This window comes from Canis aureus, chromosome 4 (genome assembly GCF_053574225.1).
Source record: "Canis aureus isolate CA01 chromosome 4, VMU_Caureus_v.1.0, whole genome shotgun sequence".
NCBI classification, from domain to species: Eukaryota; Metazoa; Chordata; class Mammalia; order Carnivora; family Canidae; genus Canis; species Canis aureus.
This window is the reverse complement of record NC_135614.1, coordinates 8,997,083-9,017,512: the sequence shown is the minus strand read 5'-3', so window position 1 is coordinate 9,017,512 and position 20,430 is coordinate 8,997,083. Positions and strand designations below refer to the sequence as shown.

General features: G+C 42.2%; 1 protein-coding gene across 7 annotated transcripts in view; it reads left to right on the top strand.

Moving 5' to 3' along the window:
• The window catches only part of DISC1 (DISC1 scaffold protein), a 354,242-nt gene that overhangs the window by 273,925 nt on the left and 59,887 nt on the right, over window positions 1-20,430 (top strand). For 5 of the 7 annotated variants that reach the window (XR_013377586.1, XR_013377585.1, XM_077894502.1 and 2 more), the window contains exon 10: window positions 7,715-7,775. Coding sequence is in view for 3 of the 7 variants with exons in the window: in XM_077894502.1 (XP_077750628.1) it covers window positions 7,715-7,775 (61 nt within the window). In the remaining 4 variants the exon portion in view is untranslated. Of the gene's footprint in view, window positions 1-5,795; window positions 5,861-7,714; window positions 7,776-20,430 lie in introns of those variants that run through there. The other 2 variants (XR_013377587.1, XM_077894507.1) reach the window with 2 other exon arrangements.

Below are 20,430 nucleotides of genomic sequence, written 5' to 3'. Positions count from 1 at the left end.
AGACAAGGGTGTCAAGATGGACAAGTCACTGAGATGGGCTTTGGGTTCAAGGGCAGTGAGGAGGGCTCCCTGAGGCAGCCACGAGGCATCTGGGGGGATAGCCTTTGCCACACACCAGCACGCGGAGCAAAATGGCACAGGTGAAGCATAAACACAGTTCAGAATAATTAGTTTTACTTCCTTAGTGGGCAACAGAGTCAGATGATGCCCCAGTTCTGAAAAAGCTTTTCCACCCTCTGACCTTTGGATGCCTCTGCCAGTGTGAGCCTATCGTAACACAACATTCCTACTCAGATCCCCCCAAAGGAGAACATCTGGTTGCAGGAGTTCATCGCTGTGTCTGCTTCCAGGTGTGGCTGTGATACTGGTGGTAGAAGCTCAGAGCCTGTGCTTTTGGATCTGCCCAATTCCTGCAGGCACCCTGCCTTCTTTGGTGTGGGATCATGCACCACTTTGACTAATCTTAATGTAAGCTGAGGGGGAAAAAATTATTCAGAAATTATTGAGAGGGTGAAATAATATGACATTAAATGCCCAATATTCTAAAACACAAATCTGATTTTATGTGCAACTGCTGTTTCAGATTACCCATGCCTCCTGCGGCTTCAGCCAGCATGGAAAATCCTTTAAGATTTCTACTTCATTCACTTCCTCAGGAAGTCCATTTCTAACCCCCTCACGCTGGGCGGAATCTCTTCTGCGTCGCTCCCAGAACAGACTGCTGCTTTAAGTTTCAATCACTGAACTTGACTCGTTGTTTTGATTCATCATGCATTTGTGTGACTGTTTTCTGTTGCCAAACCTGCTGTCCTCCAGGCTAAGGGCCGCATCTGAGTCATGTCTACAGTGGCAGTGCCATCTGATTCATGTTTACAGCGGCAGTGCCCAATGCACAACCCGGCACAAGGCAGGCATTGAAGAAACTAGTGGGTATAAGAATGAGAGTCAGGCACGCCCCTAAAAGAGAAGCCTGCTCTTTGGTATCATTTATTAATGCTGTCAGATCCATATCTGGCCATTTTTCTTCTCTCTGCAAATCTCTTATCGACATCAGACGAAAAAAAGAGAGAGAAATTAACACGCTGAATGATGACCTGCCAATGAGAAGTGAAGCCGCCGTTCATTTAGTGATGGTGTGTTTATTTGGTATCCACCCTAGGGAGTTGACAATGACCAGCCAAAAGCCCAGGAACCCACCTGAGATTCTATTTAAATGACCACCTTGCATAGTGGTAACAGAAAATGCTATAAATAAACAAATAGATACATGCAAATAAAAATCTGTTCGTAAAACCAAGTGAAGTTGACGTCCTATTATTAGGAGCAAACAACATGAATATAAGCCTCAGAGAATTATTAATCATTTTCTGGTGCAACCTACTATGAAATCACCTTGGCCTATACCCTTTACATGTATATATGTAGACATATATATGTGAATATGTATTCATATTAATGGTGATTTATTTTAGGCAAATATGCTAGCAGCATTCTTCCCTGCAATTTACATACAATCAGGTTTCCATTTATTGATGGCTGTTCTTTATAATTGTCCATGCTTTTTGCAGCTCTGACTTTTTAGAGCAATCTTTGGTCTTTCCTTGATTTACTTTCTGTGTGAACACCGGCTTCATTTTGTTGGTGGCTAAAATTTCACAGGTATTTATTCTATGTGCATTTTCTGAACCCCTGTGTTATTTAAAATGGAAGTCATGGGTTCCATAACAGTGGGCTCTGAGATGATCCCTCACTGGCTGTGTGACTTTGGTCCTTGCTGCCTTTCTGTGTCATCTGTGTAAAATGAGGATAATAATAGAGCTGCTTCATAGGTACTATCATTGTTTAGTGTTTAGAACAAGCCCAGGAAGTGCTCAATGAAATGTCATTGATATCATTACCTTGGTATCATGTTTTCTGCATGGTGACTTTCCAGTGTTACAAGATCACTCTATTATTATCAGGCACTCATGGCTGTCATTTCCCTCTTGCCCTCCAGTGTAAAAGTTGACTTGTGTAGTGCTTCACATCATGGATTCCACCATCTTTCAAGGTCCTAGACAACACTAATCCATCCCACATATCAAGACAAACAAGTTATAAGTCCATTTTTCTGTGTCTTTGACTTCCCTGGGTCTTCATTAGCCTAGTGTTACTACTCCATCTCGATGCATAGTTTGATTATTCAAAAAAACAGTAATTCTTTCATTCACTCCAACAGAAGAATACTATTTTAGATGTTTGAAAATTTCTCAGAATTCTGTAATTCCTCCTGTGTCTTTCACATCTTCCTTTTGGAGGATTTTACTAGTGGGAGCTAATTGTGTCTAAATCGAACCTTGAATAAGGATATTTGAAATCTGATGACTTGAGACGCCTGGGTGGCTCAGTGGTTGGGCCGCTGCCTTTGGCTCAGGTCGTGATTCCTGGATCCGGGATCGAACACTGCATCGGCTCCTGTGAAGAGCCTGTTTCTCCCTCTGCCTATGTCTCTGCCTCTCCCTCTCTCTCTGTCTGTCTGTCTCTGTGTCTCTCATGGTTAAATAAATAAATCTTTAAAAAAAAAAATCTGATGACTTATTTTTGTAAAGTGAGGCCAAACTAGATGTTTACTAGAATTACTATGTTATTGGCAAATTCTTCTGAGAAAATGGCAAATGTTAGACAAACTTTGTGATTCATGCTAAACTGATGGAGTCTCTTTGGTTTCCATTTTCAAATTTGAGGTGGTATTGTCCTGATCTCATGATGCTGTCCTTACGCATCAAAAAGGTGGTAGGGCTGAAGTTCTCCATATCACTGCTTCCTTCAATCTGATAGTGAGTCTGCCTGGATGTTGCTCATTTCCTATACTAGTATCCTGACCAATATTGCTGTCCTTTTATGATGCAAACAAAGGATAAAATGCATTAAAACCAAGTTAGGCCTGTTTTCTACTTAACATTCCTTTACCTTCCTTGTGTATGCTTAAAAGGATATTGCTGAAAAAAAAAGGATATTGCTGGGCAACTTGGTAGTGTTTTTTTCATCAGACTTGGGGGCATTTGTGGATTATCAGTTATCATGAAGATTTATGGAAAATGTTGCTGTGCACTCCAGGGAGACATCCATGTTAGAGTCTCACCCCGTAGCTATCTCTGTATCCCTTGAAGCCATGTCTCTTTTAGATTTAAATAGTGCCTCATATGGTGCCTGGTATGAAGTAGAACCCGGGTTAAATTCCCATAATGTTGATTTGTGTTTGTACCACACACTCTGCTAAATGTTTTCACAGATTGACTGCACTTAATTATCAATCAGTTTTTGCTTAATTGGATTCATGAAATTAATTCTATGAATTCCATTCTGACAATATTGCCCAACTCTGAATATCAGATTCCCTCAGCAAATGGAGAGGAGGGGAAATATTTCTGCATTTTTCATTAGGAGGCCTGCTGACCCGGAGTATTCAGCTTCCTTCAGCACTACCCTTGGTTCTCAGAAGCTTGCCTCAATACCACTACCATTCTTCTAGTGTCCACTCTAAGAACAGATTAGGAAAAAAGGAAACAGAGGCACGATGAGAAGAGAAGAAAAGATGAGCTCTGTTCTCACTGCATCTTGAGCATTTTTTTTCTTTAGAGATGGGGAGGGAGAATCTTAAGCAGGCTCTATGCCCAGCATGGAGCCCAATGTGGGACTTGATCTCGCCACCCTGAGATCATGACCTGAGTGAGAATCAAGAGTCAGACCTCAACCAACTGAGCCACCCAGGCACCCCAACTTGGGTATATTATTTAGGAAGATAAAAACTTAAATTCCCTGTCTATGGTCCTGTCCTTTCTGGAAGGTTGTGAGTCAACCTAGTGCATATGCATGCAAGGCATTTTAGGCTGCCTGGCTGGGAGATGGGTCAAGATCCAATGAAGGCGGGATTTCAGTGTGACATCCTTGTCACATGGCAGCCTCTAGGCAAGTGGAAAAGCACATGAAACTGCCTATGCTCCTGTTTGGGTCCAGCAATGTCACTAACTGGAGACTTGGATGCTTAGATGAGCCAAGTATGTAGTGATTTCTGAACAAAATCATTAATATGGAATATATCTGGATTAATTTTAACATAAGAGTGTGGCTTTCTTATCCTCAAGGGAGGTGCTGTGCATTTTTTCCCCTTTGGATGAAAGATGCTATCACAATATAACCATAGTTACATATGATCACTAAGAGCTTCTTAAATTACTCTCACTTCCTAAGTGATATCATCTAGACTCACTGCTTCACCTGCCAATATCTTCCAAATGGCCATCTGCATGCCAGACCTTTCCTTGACTCATATATCCAACTTTGTCCTTGACATCCCCACCGGATGGCTCAGCTCAAAGTTATCAGATCCAAAATTGGACTCTTTTTGAGTTTCTCAACTGCTTTTATTTTTATCTTTTTCCAGTGTATTGAGGTATAATTGACAAATAAAATTGTAAGGTATTTAAAGTAAACAACATGGGGATCCCTGGGTGGTGCAGCGGTTTGGCGCCTGCCTTTGGCCTAGGGCACGATCCTGGAGACCCGGGATCGAATCCCACGTCGGGCTCCCGGTGCATGGAGCCTGCTTCTCCCTCTGCCTATGTCTCTGCCTCTCTCTCTCTCTCTCTGTGTGACTATCATAAATAAATAAAATTTTTTTAAAAAAATAAAGTAAACAACATGATGATTTGATACATATGTGTGTTGTGAAAGAACCCCTTCCCTCTTCATCTGGTTAATGAAAACATCCATCACCACTTGTATTTACCTTTTTTTTTTTTTTTTTTTTTGGTAAGAACATTTAAGTTCTACTCTCATAGCAAATTTCAGTCTAAGACTGAACTCTTGCTCGTCTCCCCAAACTGGTTTCACCTGTGAAACCTTCCCATCTCCATTGACAGCAATGCTGTTTTCCAGTGACTCAGAGTGAAAACCTTGCAGTCATTCTTGATGGGTCTCTTTTTCACACACCTGAATTCAATCCATCAGGAACTCCTGCCATATCTATCTTTAAATTATATCCAAAATCTGCCTCTTATCACCCACTCCTGGAACACCATGGTCTCAGTCTCCCTTACCTCGTTCTGGATGATCACTCTAACTTTCCCGTCTCTCGACTTCTCTTGTGCCTTCCTAGACTCTATCTCAACATAGCAGCCATGAGCCAGATTGTCACCTTTCTTCTCCAGTATTTTCCCATTTCACTCAGAGCACTCAAAATCCTGACATGGCTTTCCAGGAGCCATAGCTATATAACAAATCATGCCAAAACCTAATGACTTAACAGTCATTTATTGTGTGTGCAAATTCTGTGTGTCAGGCATTTAGACCTGGAGCAACAGAGGTGGGTTGTCTCTGTTTCATGATGTCTGGGTCCCTCAGACTCTATGGCTCAGATCATCTGAAAGCTTGCTTACTCATATATCTGGCTATTGACTGAAAGCTTCTCCTGGGCCTTCGGCCAGAACACCTATGCATGGCTTCTCCATGTGGCTTGGGCTTCCTCACAACCTGGTGGCTGAGTTGCCAGTAGAAAGAGGTGGGCAGAAGCTGGACCCTAGCCTCAGAGGTTAAAGAGCATCCTTCCTGTCATTCTCTATTGGTTGTAATGTCATAGCCTGTTCAGGCTGAAGAGGAGAGAAATCGATTTCAGTGCTTGATGGAGAACAGCCAAGTTCTGGAATAGGGTGTGGGGCTGGGAATATTACTGTGGCTATGTTATGGAAACACAGCTTGCCACAATGGCCTGCATGGTGGGAGCTGAGCTATTTCTCTGCCTTCATCTCTTTTCCCAGACAAAATCTGCTCTAGATGTTGCTGGAGAAGTCAGGTGTGCTCCTGTCCTAGGACCTTTAGACAGGTTGGTCCTTCCACCTGCGCTGATCTTCCCAGTGTGGCTGCTCATGTGCTCCCCCCACCTCTTCATACTTTTACTCAAATGTCACCTTTCCTAATGATGCCTGACCACTCTGCAGCCCCATTCTGATACCCTTCTTTCTCTTGCTTTGTAGTACTAACTAACTTCTAGTTTTCTGTGAAACTCTTATGTTTATTCTTTATTACCTGCCCTTACCAGAATGAAGCATTATATAGGCAGGAATCTTTATTGCTTCTGTTCACAGGTTTATTCCAAGGGCTTAGAACAGTGTGTGGCACATAAACATGTGTAGAATGTGAAAAAGAGGATTTCCAGTTGGGACGTTCTAAATTTGTAGTACTTGCTCCAGATGAACTAGTGAACAGATTTCTGCTTCATGGATTCTTACCACCGCACCTTATTCTCTGTGCTAGCATAGTACCCAACACACAGTAGGTGCTAAAAATAAATACTTATTTGGAGAAAGAAAAAAAAAAACCTCAACACACCTTAAGTTGTAAATGAGGTTGGCATAAATCAAAAAGATAAAGAAACCAACTTAAATAATTGCTTTCACTGGGTACATTTCTATTTTTATCTATTATGAACTCATGAGTCAGAACTTTTGTTTGAATTTCTATGTAAATATTTGGTTTCTTTATGAGGAATTTTGAGATACTTTTTCCAGTTACAAATGTACCCCCTGTCCCATACCCTAATACAAACATGTTGACAAAATCAGGTCATGAGTGTCCTCTAGGCTCAGGCTCAGGGCAGAGTCAGGCAGTATGGATTCTGCTTTCCACACATCCCAACTTTAGAGTGTCAATGCATGATTTGCCTTTGAGAATATAGGTTGGAATAAAAACACTAATGAACTCCACAATAGCAATAATAATGGTCATGATAGGAATGGCAGCAACATCACTAATTACAGCTACCATCTGATGGGGACTTCTCTGCTGCCACCTGCTCTTCTGGGTGCTTCATATTCACATCTCCATCAGTGATCACCTTGAGAGCATGGCACTTTCTTTCCCCAGAGAAGGAAACAGAGGCTGTCTGGGCTTGCCCAGAGTGCACCGAATCTCTCTCTCTTTTTTAGTACACAAATGTTTACTTACATAGTAAAACAGGATGAGTCCCTCCCCCGTTTTATTCCCTTTATTTTTTAAAAAAGTGATGATGGTAAATCAATGGTTTTTTTTTAAACCCACTAAGAAGTCAGAAATAAAAATTTTCTTCACTCACAAAGGACCAAATCTCTTTTTATTAGTTAAATGCCTCTTTAATCCATTGGGGCACAACAAGCATCTATTCCTCCAACATTTGATAATCACGAGGCTCTGAGTTTATCTCAAAGGGCCTCTGACATTCCAGCTTTGGAAGCTGAGCCATTTATGTCAAATACTGTCAGGATCACATTTCCCTGTGTGTCTAGTGAAAGGGTCTGCAGTCCCATGCTACTACTGGTGAAGTTTTTCTGGTTCATCCACAGGATGAGAGTTGTTTCCCACTCTGGTCTTTTTTTCCATCCTCTGCAACCAAGCTCTTGACTACCAGGGGGGAATGGTGGGAGGCACAGAGCACAGCAGCTTCCATACCATCCACCAAATGAGCTGCCTTTGAAAACACAGCACAAGGACGCTCTGTCTCTAGTAGAGACCCTGGAGGCCTCAGAGCATTTCCAGCACATCTCTCCAGACAGCCATCTCAATGGATTTAAGGGCTTTCCAAACCTAGGATGTTATCATTACTATTGGCCTGACTGAGAGTTTTAGGCTTTTAGTTGAGCACTTCTGGGTTTTGTTCAATCTTTGAGTACAAGTGCATCAACTTCGGATTTTTGTTTTGCAGAAATGAATGTGAAGGAGAATACTATGAAGTACATGGAAGTGCTTGAGGACAAGCTGCGTAGGTAAGGATGAGAATTTCTTCATTAAGCCTCCATGGTGCACCTGGATTCCTAACTGTAACAGAATTTAGTGAAAGCAAAGAAAAAGCCTAGCCAATTTCTGTAATAAGTTCACAGAAAAACACAGAGAAAGGAGTCCTTTGAATTCTGTAACAGGATTCAAGCAGGTGCCAAATAAACATCACCCAGTCCTTTTCTCCTCTTTATAAAAGGTAAATAGATTAGGTTGTTTAAAAATGTCTGGGGGAGATCACAAGTTAGTTTTCATGTTCCATAGGAAGAATCTTCTTTGCCATGTTAAATTCCGAATTCATGCCTTGGTCTGTTTTCTACTTTTTTTCTTTTTAATGTCTGAAGTGGGTCTTACAGATTTTGACCCAGCTTATACATGTTTTGGAACAATATTTAAAAGTGCACATCTTAGGTTCTGTTTTGAATCCTGACTCAAAACCAGCATGAAAATTCGTGGTTGCCTTTTTTTTTTTTTTTAAACCCAATTAGGAATTCAGTTTGAGAAACATTACGGATGTTGCAGCATGTCAAGATGTTTCTCATTTTTGTGGATGTGTACTCATGAAAATAAATCCCAGCCACCAGGATCTGTTCCTAATTAAGGAAACAAGTATGAGAATGTAATGTGTACTTTCTTCCCTGGGAGTCATTTAGCTTTATGGACTGTTTTGCTACTATTTTGGAATTGTTAAATAACTCTTTAAATAGGCTATGTCTTAAACCCTTGTCAACTGAGATAATGCCATTGGCTAAAATATTGTCCCTTAAGAGACACTGAGAGGAGCTGCCTTGCTGAGTTCTGCTCTGCGGGGCAAGGAAGGTACTATGGGATTTCTTCTACGCCTCGAGAAGCAAGTTCTTCTAATATTGACTGATATTTATCTATTTCTAGTGCCCCAGACACAGGGAGGAACTATGACAAAGATGGTCAGGAGAGAGTGTGGGGTAAGGAGGGCATGCAGGTATGAGCATCCTCATGGGAAATGTCTCCCCTCCTTAGAAAGTAAGATACTTGTCTGGGTCAGGTACTCTGCTCTGAGTCCAGCTTCACCTTTTCCTGTCTGTGCCTGGGGAAGTTTTCAGCATATTCCTGTTGATCTTATCCAGCTCCCATTTTTCAGCCATAAGCATGACACACACCATAGGTTTCACTAGGTTACTGGCTGGCAGCTTGGGGTCGTATGAGCTTGGGCACTGGTGGAGAGATGCATGCCCATTTAGAATGCAGCTCTACAGCTTATCCAACTACCAACCTCCAGTAAATGTTCACTGTCATCTTCTTTGGCTTTCAAGCTGAAGGAGGGATACCTGCCTTCTAGAGTCAGGGTGTGGATTTTATTAAACAGCAGAGATAAAGTCCACATCTCGTGGGCAGTCAGCAAACATTAGTTCCCTTCGTTTCCTGCTGCTTCTGATCTTTGCTCTCCTTTTCATCAGAACTGAGTGAACAGGGATGCCCAGAACTCATCCTTTTCCCTCCAAACCAGCTCTCCCTGCTATGTACCCAGCCCAGAGAATAGCCCATCACCCGCCTGGAGGGGTCCTTGTGCCTGGCTCCCTGTGTGGCCCCATGGACCTACTATGCTCACTTCCTGGGCCCTCAACTCCTGCTCCAAGTCACCGAGTCCGACCAGGCTGGCCTCTTTTGTGTCCTCAAACCCTCCCACCTTCCACTGCTCGTCTGCATCTGTCTTTTCTTACTGAGCAACCATCATAGCTACTTTTTATGTTTTTCTGTCTCATGTTACCCTTCTCATTCCACTCTCCAGGTGGTCTTGAGTGAGCATCTTAAAATACAAATGTGGTCATCCCCATCATCCTAAGGATAAAGCTCAAAGATCTTACTGTAGCTCCTCAAACTCTTCCATATGGCCTCTGTGTGTCCTTCAGCATCATTCATCATCATTCTGCCACCGTCCTACTACTTGTACTGGTTCTCTTATGTTTCCTAATGGTACTGTGTGTTTTTTCCTGTGGAGAAACTAATTTAGATAGGGAAATGTTCAAGGGATGTCATCCATAGAAGTATTAGATTGAGCCATGTGAAATTACTGATATTAGATCACAATGACCTAGAAAAATGGCAGTTTAAATAAGGCTTGGCCCAATATTTAGGGATTTGAAGTCATCTTCAGGAGGGTCAGATGCTCTGGCCTGAGACGGGCCAGTGTCCTCCCTGTGGCATGATGGCATATCAGAACACTCACTCTTGCCATTCCCTTTGCATGCACCACTGTGGCCGCTCCCAGCTCCACCCTCAATGGCCATACGTCTTTTCATCCTTCATGCTTTAGGTATCCCCTCTTTGAAGCCTTCTGTGACTCCCCATCACTGAGAAACATGCTTTCCCTGAATTCTTTTCACTTTCAAAATGCTTTGTGACAGGTATTGCAGATCACATTTGTCTTGTTCAGTATGTATCTTGTGATTTGATGGTGCTGAACAGTGTAAGGGTATCCAACAAATAATTAGTGAGTGAATGGTTGAGTGAATGTAACAAACTTCTAGATCCCTCCCCCCGCCTAGTCCCATCTTCCATCACCTTCTGCCTCCCTCCTTGCCCCTCTGGCCATGGGGCTGTATGACTCACATACATTCGTCACTTAGGATCTGTCAACAGCCTCAAATGACTAGAGCGGCAGCTGACCCATCCTAGGCCTACTTCCTCAGGGCTTTTCCTTTGCTGTTGGAAGCTGTAAGGGACCTGGTACAGATGGTTTGAACTGGTGTGCTAGAAACACTGGAATAGAAGGGAAAGCAGTGGGCATTAGGCAGAGTAGCAGAGGCTATGTGTACCACAAGGTGTGTGCAGGGAGTTTTATTGCCGCCTCAGATCAGGAGGCCAGACTGGATGCCATGAGAAGTGTGGAAATGGTCAACCTCTCCCTCCCACGACAGAACTGTCCTCCCCCCTGGGCCCAAGGAGCAAAGGTTGCATGATTCCATCACAGTCCCAGTTCTTTTCACGAGTGGAATGGTTTGCCTCTCAGTGGCTGCTCAATTAATACTGCAGGATATTGACCAAAGCAAGGAGATAGATGCTAATGGGAGTCTTTGTTACTTGTTACCACCATCAGTAGCCTCTCTTGGTCTTCCAGGAATTTTGAAAGGAAGTGGCTGAGAACTGAAAAGATTGCTCATTTCCCCCTTTGAATGTATGGAGGACACAATTTACAATCAGTGCTACAGTGAGATTTGGATCTGGCCAGTCATGATTTGATTTGGCAGATAAATCTAAATGACAACAATAACTTTGTTACTATGTCAGTGACACTGAGACAGATTGGTGGGCTCAGCATCCTACTCTCTATCAAGAAAGTCAAGTGAATTAGTGGGTTAAGAAGTGTCCGATTCTGTTAGCAGTTCAAAGGGATACCTGCACCAAGTGTGAAAATATTCAGTGGGGGCTTTTAGTATATTTTTAAATGAAGATTTGCCATGTAACAATCTGAGTTATATAAAAAAAGAAGAAGAAGAAGAAGAAGAAGAAGAAGAAAAGAAATTCCCTTCTGAATTTGAATGCTTATAAAAATTCACAAAGTTTTTTTCCCCAAAAACTTGTTTTTTGATCATGGTTTTATTTTTCTATCCAACTACGTTAAAGTTGCAAAATATTTGATGCACTTAAATCTTATGTTATCTTACATACTCAGGATACCTATTCAGTCAAGTGTAATTGACAATAGATAAATAGTAAAATCATGTATTTGTAAATTATACCCGTAAACTCATTTCATATAATATACATGAGAATAAATATAGACATATATATAAATATACACATATATGTACACATACACACATATAAACACACAAAATTACAATAGAAAAATAGACATTCATAGTTATTCTATTTATTTTGAAAACTGTCTTTTAGCAATAGTGCATGGACCAGAAGTCTATGGATCAGAAGGAGGTCACCCTCTCTCCTTTAATATCTAACCTCACCAACAGGGAGTGGCTTAGGCACAAGGAGAACATGGCTTACCATTTCTCTGTGTCAGCAAAAGGCAGAGATACATCAACACGCCTTGTTCTCCAGAAGAAAATGAACAGATAAAAAAAAATCAGAGTTATAAGTTAGATACATGTGTGTTCCTGTTTCCCCTTCTGCAAAGGAGAGATACTACTTGGGGATTTTTCCTTGCTCCCTTGTTTCAGGGATGTTCCTCCTTCCTTTCTCTTAGCTGGAGAGGCAGGAGGGTGGCTGTCATGGGCATCACATGGCCATGCCATGGACCCAGGCCCTACTGCCTTCCTCTCTGTCCCCGCTGCTACTGCCTCTGACCTGGGAGCCCTCACTCCCTAGCCTCTGCGTGCACATTCATCCTCAGGGCTCAGCATAATATGCCTTATCAATAAAGCCTTTATGGCCTTCTGCTTCCTTCTTGGTACCACAGTGGGGGTCACTTACAGCAATTTGTTGAAATGGTTTCTATCTGATTCTATTAGACTATGAGATCCTAGAGAATGGGTTCTATGCCTTAGTTGCTTTGTATTCCAAGTGGCTAGTGTGCTGTTTGGCATGTGGTCAACAGTCAGTAAAATTATATTTACTGCAAGAATGAAAATGGCTAGATAGCAATTGTATCTTGATACTCTATTTTCAACTGTTATATTCAAAAAGTTAAGGCATCCTAAGAAGATATAATGCCCCAGAAATCCATTTGTCTTGCCATCCAATATTAATGGTATAGAATACAATAGAACAACAACAAATCTACTCTTAAAAGAGCTTTCCCCACTTATTATTACTCTCTCAGATTTATTGTCTCTAGAGGTTAAGAGGTATGTGATATTTTGGTCTGGCTGATTTTCCTTTATGGTAAAACCTTGCTTTAATTTCCATTGTCTCCCTTATTATATATTCCCTAGTAGCTATCTTTCCCAAAGACTCAACAGAAATATTCAAAAGTTCTATCGACAGGTTACATATTTTATTGGCCATATGTTATATCTTATATCTCTAAGCACGGTGCAGGAGAAATTCATTATTGTTCAATGGCTAACTCATGTCCCTCGGTAGCATGCATCAAACCCTCTACCCTATGGCTAAGGAGTAGTGGTTCCATTTAACCTTGTGGAATCTCTTGTATGCATGACTAATGGGAAACTGTCTCTTCTAGCTTCTTGCAGTTCTATTGCTACCTTTTTTTTTCTGAAGTTGAATATGAAAACTTTGTTAAGTACAGCTCACTGGATTATAGATTACTTTGTTTCCTTGTGCTCTTCTGTGTTTAAGTGGTTTTATTTCCCCTTTGGAGTATGTATCATGCTTTTGTAATCAGAAAACAGAAAAATCATTAAAATTTTTTTTCAAATGTAGAAATTGTTAGATATTTCTTAGAGGCCCTTCTTAGCTATAGAAAGGATTATTAAAAAAAAGAAAGGATTATCTAACATACATCAGTTTCATCTGAAATTTACTTTGAAATTTAGAGACTAACATATTTTTCAAAAGGTGATTTGCTTCTTCTTCTTCTTTTTTTTAAATAATGATTAGTTTCTAATTATTTCGAAATTTCAATACAAACAGCTTGATGGGAAGTGGTGGCTGGGTGAACTCACTCTGCTAATGAACACCCAGAGGTAACCAGCAGAGATGAGCAGAGAGGGAAAGGTCCTGGTAGCTTCCTACCTGGATCTCCTACTACCTCTCAGCTTGCCTGTGTGGATGGCTTTGCTTTCACATCGGAAGTCAGTAGAAACTGAGAGTCAGATGACTAGAGTTTGGGTAGGCATCTGGCGAAATTGTATTGACCTTCTGTGTAAGGCAGCACAGTGCAGGAGACCAAGCAGCGTCCCTGCACTCAAAAGGCATGCCCTCTGGAAGGTAAGGGACAGTGCCTCAGAGACCAAGGTCTATTCCCTCACCTAATGCTCCCGGAGCCCATCAGTCACACCCAAGAGCAAGTGTCATGACTGACTGCTCACAATCCAGCGAGGATGGGAATCACAGCTGAAGATGTGCTCTCTGGGGCACTTGTTTCACACACGAGTCCCCCTGGGTGTGGGAAGAACCTTTTAGAGTTCTATTTTACGTCTTCAGTTTACCCATTTAATTTTGTCTTTGGAAAAAAAAAAAATTTGTCTCTGAAAAGTGGTCTTGTTCTTGAAATGTTTTATATGTATGCAGTGCTACATTATACAAGTTTTGAAACAAATACTATAGCGCATGCTGGTGATTGCATTACTGATGAGTTGACATATAATAAAAAGTAGCAGAGATAGTGCCAAAGATAGTATTCCTTTATTTATTCTTCTAATACTGAACCAGATACTGCATTTAGCATACACCCACCCCATCCATCCACAAAGGAAAAAGGGAGTTAATGCTGAGAGACACTCGGGCTTCAGAAAGACAATGAAAGAAGCAAGGCATGGAGAGTGAAGAAGCAGGGTTAGAACGTGCGGAGGCATGGGAATCTGAAATGTGATTGGGGCAGCTACTGGGGACTCGAGGCGAGAATTCATGAGCCTTATTCAGGTGTCTGGCCCTTAGCAGCATAATAGCTGAAAGCCGAAGAGTCTGCTTATCCTAGGAGCGTATTGCAAACCTGACCTGGCAATGCTAGCGTTCATGGCAGGCATGGGGGCTGCTCACCCTGAACAATGAATGGAATTCTTTGAGGTCTCATGTATAATGCCCTTTATGCCAAATTATGCAAGGTAATTTTGAAGTTCCTGTACACCTGGAACAATCCATTTTCAACCCATATTGAACTGATTTCAAAAGCTGTTGAGGGAAATGAATGTAAGAAATGGCAGCCAGGAGATAAGCAACTGGCTGCCATGGGAACCCCTTCCCCCCTCTTGTACAAAGAAAAGGAAAGCAGACCCACGTGGACACCTCCATTTGTTTTTTCATACTTTCTTGTTCCGTTGCTGACATATGCCTTCCTCCTCTCTTTCTTAATGGACACACGTCAAACGTGTTACCTCTCTCCCCAGACCTCACTTCACGGCGAGCTCAGCGCCTTTCTCACTGCTTCTGCGTGGCCTTGACCCCTTTTTGCGTGGCCTCTGCCGTCAGAAATACGGAGAGTCTCAGCTTCTTTCTTTCCCCTCCCTGATTTGGTGTGACCCTCCTGCATCCACTTGCATTCCTCGCTGGGGGCTGTTTGTATCAGCTCTGTCTCTCTCTCTCTCTCTCTCTCATTAGCAGGAGACTTTTTATCCCTGCCTGAGGAGCAGGCTCTTTACGGAGTTGAACCCTGTCCGTCCTTTCCGATTCCATTGGAGCAGATGTGGCCCACGCTGATTTCTCCCTCTTCTGGCTCCTCTCTTCCGGCTACCTCGTGCCTGCTCTTTGATCACACTGCCTTGGGACATGAGTTTCCCTTTTAACTGTCTGTGTCCTGCCTTCTTGCCTCAATGGCCAGCTCAGAGCCTGTCCTCTCACACAGGAAATACTTATGACTTCGTCCATCGATTGATACATTTGTAGCAAGCCCACATTTCCCTTTCAAAACCAGACAAATTGATCCTACACATCTATACATCTGGCCCTTGAACAACATGAGTTTGAACTGTTTGGGTCCACTTACATGCAGATTTTTTTTTTTTTAATAAATCCAGTAGACTACTATATATGTGTTTTCTCTTCCTTATGATTTCCTTAATGACGTATTCTCTCTCTCTCTATCTCTCTCTCCCTCTTCTCCCCACCATATATTTTAAAGTGTGTCCATGCCCAGTGTGGAGCCCAACATGGGCTTGAACTCACAACCCTGAGATCAAGACCTGAGCTGAAATTCAGAGCTGTATGCTTAATGGACTGAGCCAAACAGGCACCCTTTAAAGGCAGTTTTTGGAGAATATACTGGAAAGTCCTCATGAACACATTCATAACCAATGCAAAAGTACTCTTCATGTAGCTGTTACCAATCACTCCTGGAAAAAAAAACAGGAGATGCTGACCATATTGTAAGAATGTGGTATAAAATATACATAACACACAAAATATGTATTTATTGACTGCTTTTGTATCAGAAAGGCTTTCAGGCAACAGTAGGCTAACAGTATTTATGTTTTGGGGGAGTCAGAAGTTCTCCAGAAAGAGAAAGCAGAGCTTCTGCTCTAGAAACCCAAGTCCTCTGATTAGGTGTTTTAACTTCAGGGCTAGAAGTGCTATCACCACCCAAATCCCATCTGGCCTCTATACCCAGTCCACAAAGTGGGGCTAGAACCCATTCTTCCCTTCTAGGTACACTGACCAGCAGTGCCCAGAAGCAGGAATTAATATAAAGGGTCTCCCTTCCTTGGAGACCATAAAAACAATCCTCAAACATTTTCTCTCTTGATGATTATATAGAGAACCTGAGACATTTCAATTTTTTTAAAAAATTTATTTTAATTCCAGTATAGTTAACATACAGCACAATACTAGTTTCGGGTGTACAATATTGTGATTCAACATTTCCATACAGTATCTGGTGCTCATCATGCCAAGTGCCCTCCTTAATCCCCATCACCTATCTCACCCATCCCCCCACCCACTTCCCCTCTGGGAACCATCCATTTGTTCTCTATAGTTGAGTCTGTTTCTTGATTTGTTTCTCTCTCTTTCTTATTTTTTCCCTTTGCTTGCTTGTTTTGTTTCTTAAATTCCACATATGAGTGAAATCATATGGTATTTGTCTTCCTGTGACTGACGTATTTCACTTTTTTTTTCTTGACTTATTTGGCAAGACTGCATGGCCATCCATGACAAGTTGCCATCTTTTTGATGGCTGAGTAATAGCCACCACATCTTCTTTATCCATTCATCAATCAATGGGCACACAGGCTGCTTCCATATCTCAGCTACTGTAGATAATGCTGGTATAAACATAGAGGTGCATGTGTCCCTTTGAATCAGTGTTTTGTTTCTTTGGGTAAATACCCAGTAGTGTGATTATTAGATCACAATGTAGTGCAGGCTCTGCAGTCACATCATCTAAGTTTGAGTGCAGCTACTTTTGGGCTGTGGGCTGCCACTAAGTCAATAAGTCTCTTCAAGATCCAATTTCCTGTTATTAAAATGGACAAATAATAGAGTAAGATAAAGAATGTTTCTCATATACATTAAAGGCTTAATCAATGCTAGTTATTATTACCTTAGTAGTAGCTCTGGACTATAAAAAATTATAAAACCATAAAAAAAAAAATCCTTATTTTAGGGGTACCTGGGTGGCTCAGTCAGTTCAGCAACTGGCTTTTGATTTCAGCTTAGGATCATGAGATCAAGCCCTGGGTTGGGCTCTGCACTGGGTGTGGAGACTGCCTGGGATTCTCTCTCTCCCTCTCCCTCTGCACCTCCCTCTGCTCAACCTCCCACCCTCACAACTCATGCTCTCTTTCTGTCTCTAAAAAAAAAACCAAAAAGACAAACAGAAAACAATATTATTTTATTAATCCAGAAGAGAGCCCCTATCCTCCTGGTAAAATTATGGGGAGAAGAGAGATGTTTGGTTGTAGCTAATAACCTCTACTAAGAGTCTCACAACCCTTGTATATTACTGAAACACAGCTTTTTTTCTGCTGTCTGCCCTTTAGCCAGCTGTAAGCACCTCCTGTGGAGGGTGAGGAGGGAAAGAAATGAGGTAATTGAGTTCTTGTTAATGGCTGTGACAAAGGTTTAGAGCCTCCCATGGTTTGTGCGACCAAATGGCTAGGATCCTGGAGCAAACTTCTGTCTTTAGAACCAGTCTGGCCAGTTGCGGAGTTTTTTATTTATTTTATTTTTTTATTTTTATTTTTTTTATTGGAGTTCAGTTTGCCAACATATAGCACCCAGTGCTCATCCCATCAAGTGCCCCCCTCAGTGCCCGTCACCCAGTCACCCCCACCCCCCGCCCACCTCCCTTTCCACCACTCTTGTTTGTTTCCCAGATTTAGGAGTCTCTCGTGTTCTGTCTCCCTTTCTGATATTTCCCACTCATTTTTTCTCCTTTTCCCTTTATTCCCTTTCACTATTTTTGAGAAAGGCCTGAGCTCCCAGGCTCCAAAGCTGGGAAGAATTTACCATCTCTTCTGTGATTCATGGAGCTACAAGGTACCTCAACTTGATGCTCTGTGGAGCTCAGGCTACAGTTACCTCAGGGACAGCATTTTTTGAGGAAAGTAACTCCAATATACTTGCTTCTCTCCCTCTGACATTTCCCTTTGAGTAAGCAAACATGTTGCGCTAGAGAAGGGGGTGGCAGACGGGAAGAAGGGAAAGCATGAATGGAAGCCCTCTGAGCCTGTCTAGTGAGGAGCTCCAAAGAGTGGGGAGTGCTCAGTGCAGAGTGTGGCAGGAAGCATCTGGGGAGCAGAGTGACGTGGCACATGGAGAAGACAGACTTTTAATTGCCAGGTCAGGACTAAAAGGTCAGAATACCTGTGAGGAGGTCATAGCCACCTGTCATCACTATCTTTGTCCCTGATGCATCAAGGCTTAATTGGACTTGGTGCCATTTCTAAAAGTAGCTTGAGAAAACAAACAAAAAAAGATGACTGTGATTTTGATGGATAGGATAGGGAATAGATAGGAGATTGATTGTAATTTCAAACAGAAGGCCCTGCCAGCAGATTCTACTGTGGTTTGTGCAGCTCAACCCGAAGTTTCTCTGCTTTCAACCTGTGATACGATCACTCTGTCCACTGAGATCAATTAAGAAATCAACCAGTTTTCAAGGAGGCTCAAGGCTTGGCCAGATGCCCAGTGATTACTGTTTCTTTACTCTGTTTCGTTTAGGTGGCTGAGAGACACCAGTTGTGATTACTAGGGGAGACCACAGAGAGGTGATGTCCACTATGCTCTATGAGCCTATGTGCCTGTTGGCACCCCAGATACGCCAGTGTGCTTCAGAGTGTGTGCATTTCAAGGTGCCTGTCACATTTCGAAAAAGGCAATTCTAATTAATCAATAGGGAATGTCCAAGCTAAGGGGATTTTTGCAAACTCAAGAGAAACCATTATAGCTTGAGTGTTTTTGATGCCTTTTGGCAGGGAGTTGAGAAATCTTAAAGAAAATTAATTGCTGTATCAATGGAAACCCCAGTAGGTAGATAACCAATTTATCATTAATTAAAATGAGAAGACTTTTAAGGATTCAGAGAAGCGTTGTCAAGATTGTATGATAGTTTAATTTGCTAACATGGTATGAACCTGTTAGCTTCAGCTGCATGATTAATACAAGCAAAACTCCTCATGGGATTTTTTCTGACGCTCACTTCCAGTGTGCAGTTTTAAGACTCTGCTCAGTGTCCTTATCTCAATAAAGTGAGATGCCAGCCCTGCAGCAGCCTTGGCAAATGTAGGTTAGACAAAATATTACACACGACGTTTCTGTGACTCATTTTGCTCCTTTTCCCTCCCCACCCTGCCACCTCCCAGCCAGCCTGAGTCATGCAACAGCTGTGCGAGTGTTAGCTAGAAAGCGGAGAGCAGCAGACACTTTTTGTGCTGCTTGCATCTCATTATATCTGGAAGCTCACACACACCAGGATGGGCTCTAAATCCCTTATCACAACTGCTTCAGGCGGAAAGCAGGTTTTTCCCTCTGTTGCTGCTGATGTAAAGATGACATTTCTTGAGCTAGGAGAATTTTATGTGACGGTATTGTGTGCTAAGCCGCAAAAGATAATTCTTTAGCTCCCATTCATCACCAAAACAGGGTCTTTTGGTTGTGCTTCTTAAAAAAAGAAAAAAAAAATCCCCTAAAGAAATCGTGAAAATTATTTAGTGGCCTAAGGAGGAGAAGAGAATCACCAAGATGATGACTTGTGACAGTTACACAAAGCAATTTGACTGAGTTATTTCCTCTATTATTCTATAAATGGGAAAATAAGCGAACGCCCTGGTTAGTTAGATGCGTTTCCCTGGTGCAGATGGGTCACGGCACTACGTCTCCCTATTCTGTATGTGAACTCAAGCCTGTCTCTTTTAATTGACACTCTGTCTCTAGAATGTTCCTGATCTATTGCCATTCAGTGGAGTTTACTTTTGTTTTGGTAATGGCATTTGTCCACTCTTGTAGTTACAGATGGAGATTGTTCTTGAGTATTGCTTTGGTGCCAGTGCGCTCATTCGTGTGGGTTATTAGAGCATGAAGGGGGAATGTGTTTCTGTAAGTTGCCTTGCCCTCCTGCGGGCCTATGGGGCAGGGTCTCACCTGGAGGATGCTTTATCTGATTCTCTTAAGTGTCTCAATGCTTTGCACTAGAAGGGTTTAGTCAAGTGTAACCGTCTAGCTTCAGAATGAATTTGGTCCCATCTTTGTTTTCCAGGTTGTCAGCATTTAGACCCTTCTAGAGTAGCTGTGATCATAGGATCTTGGCTTCGTCTCAGGCTACTTTAGTCTATCCAGGAGGAAGGACTCTTATTTAAGATTTAGTGGGACAATATCCACAGAGAGATTCACACCCTGAGGGATGGTCTCGTGAGAGCAAATTGGCCAGTAGGTTGGCCCTGTCCAAGTTTGACTCCTAAAAACAGCCACAGGATCTCATGACATGAGGATTTGGAAGGCAGATAAAGAAAATGGTGACTGATGTAGCAGCCAATTGCTGTCATAGTCAATGCTGAGGTGTCAGCACCGCTTGAGCCCGAGAGGAATAGACTGGCTATAAGTATTCGGGAAAAGCAGACAAGCGTCTCCAGGGAGCAGTGGCCATATGCC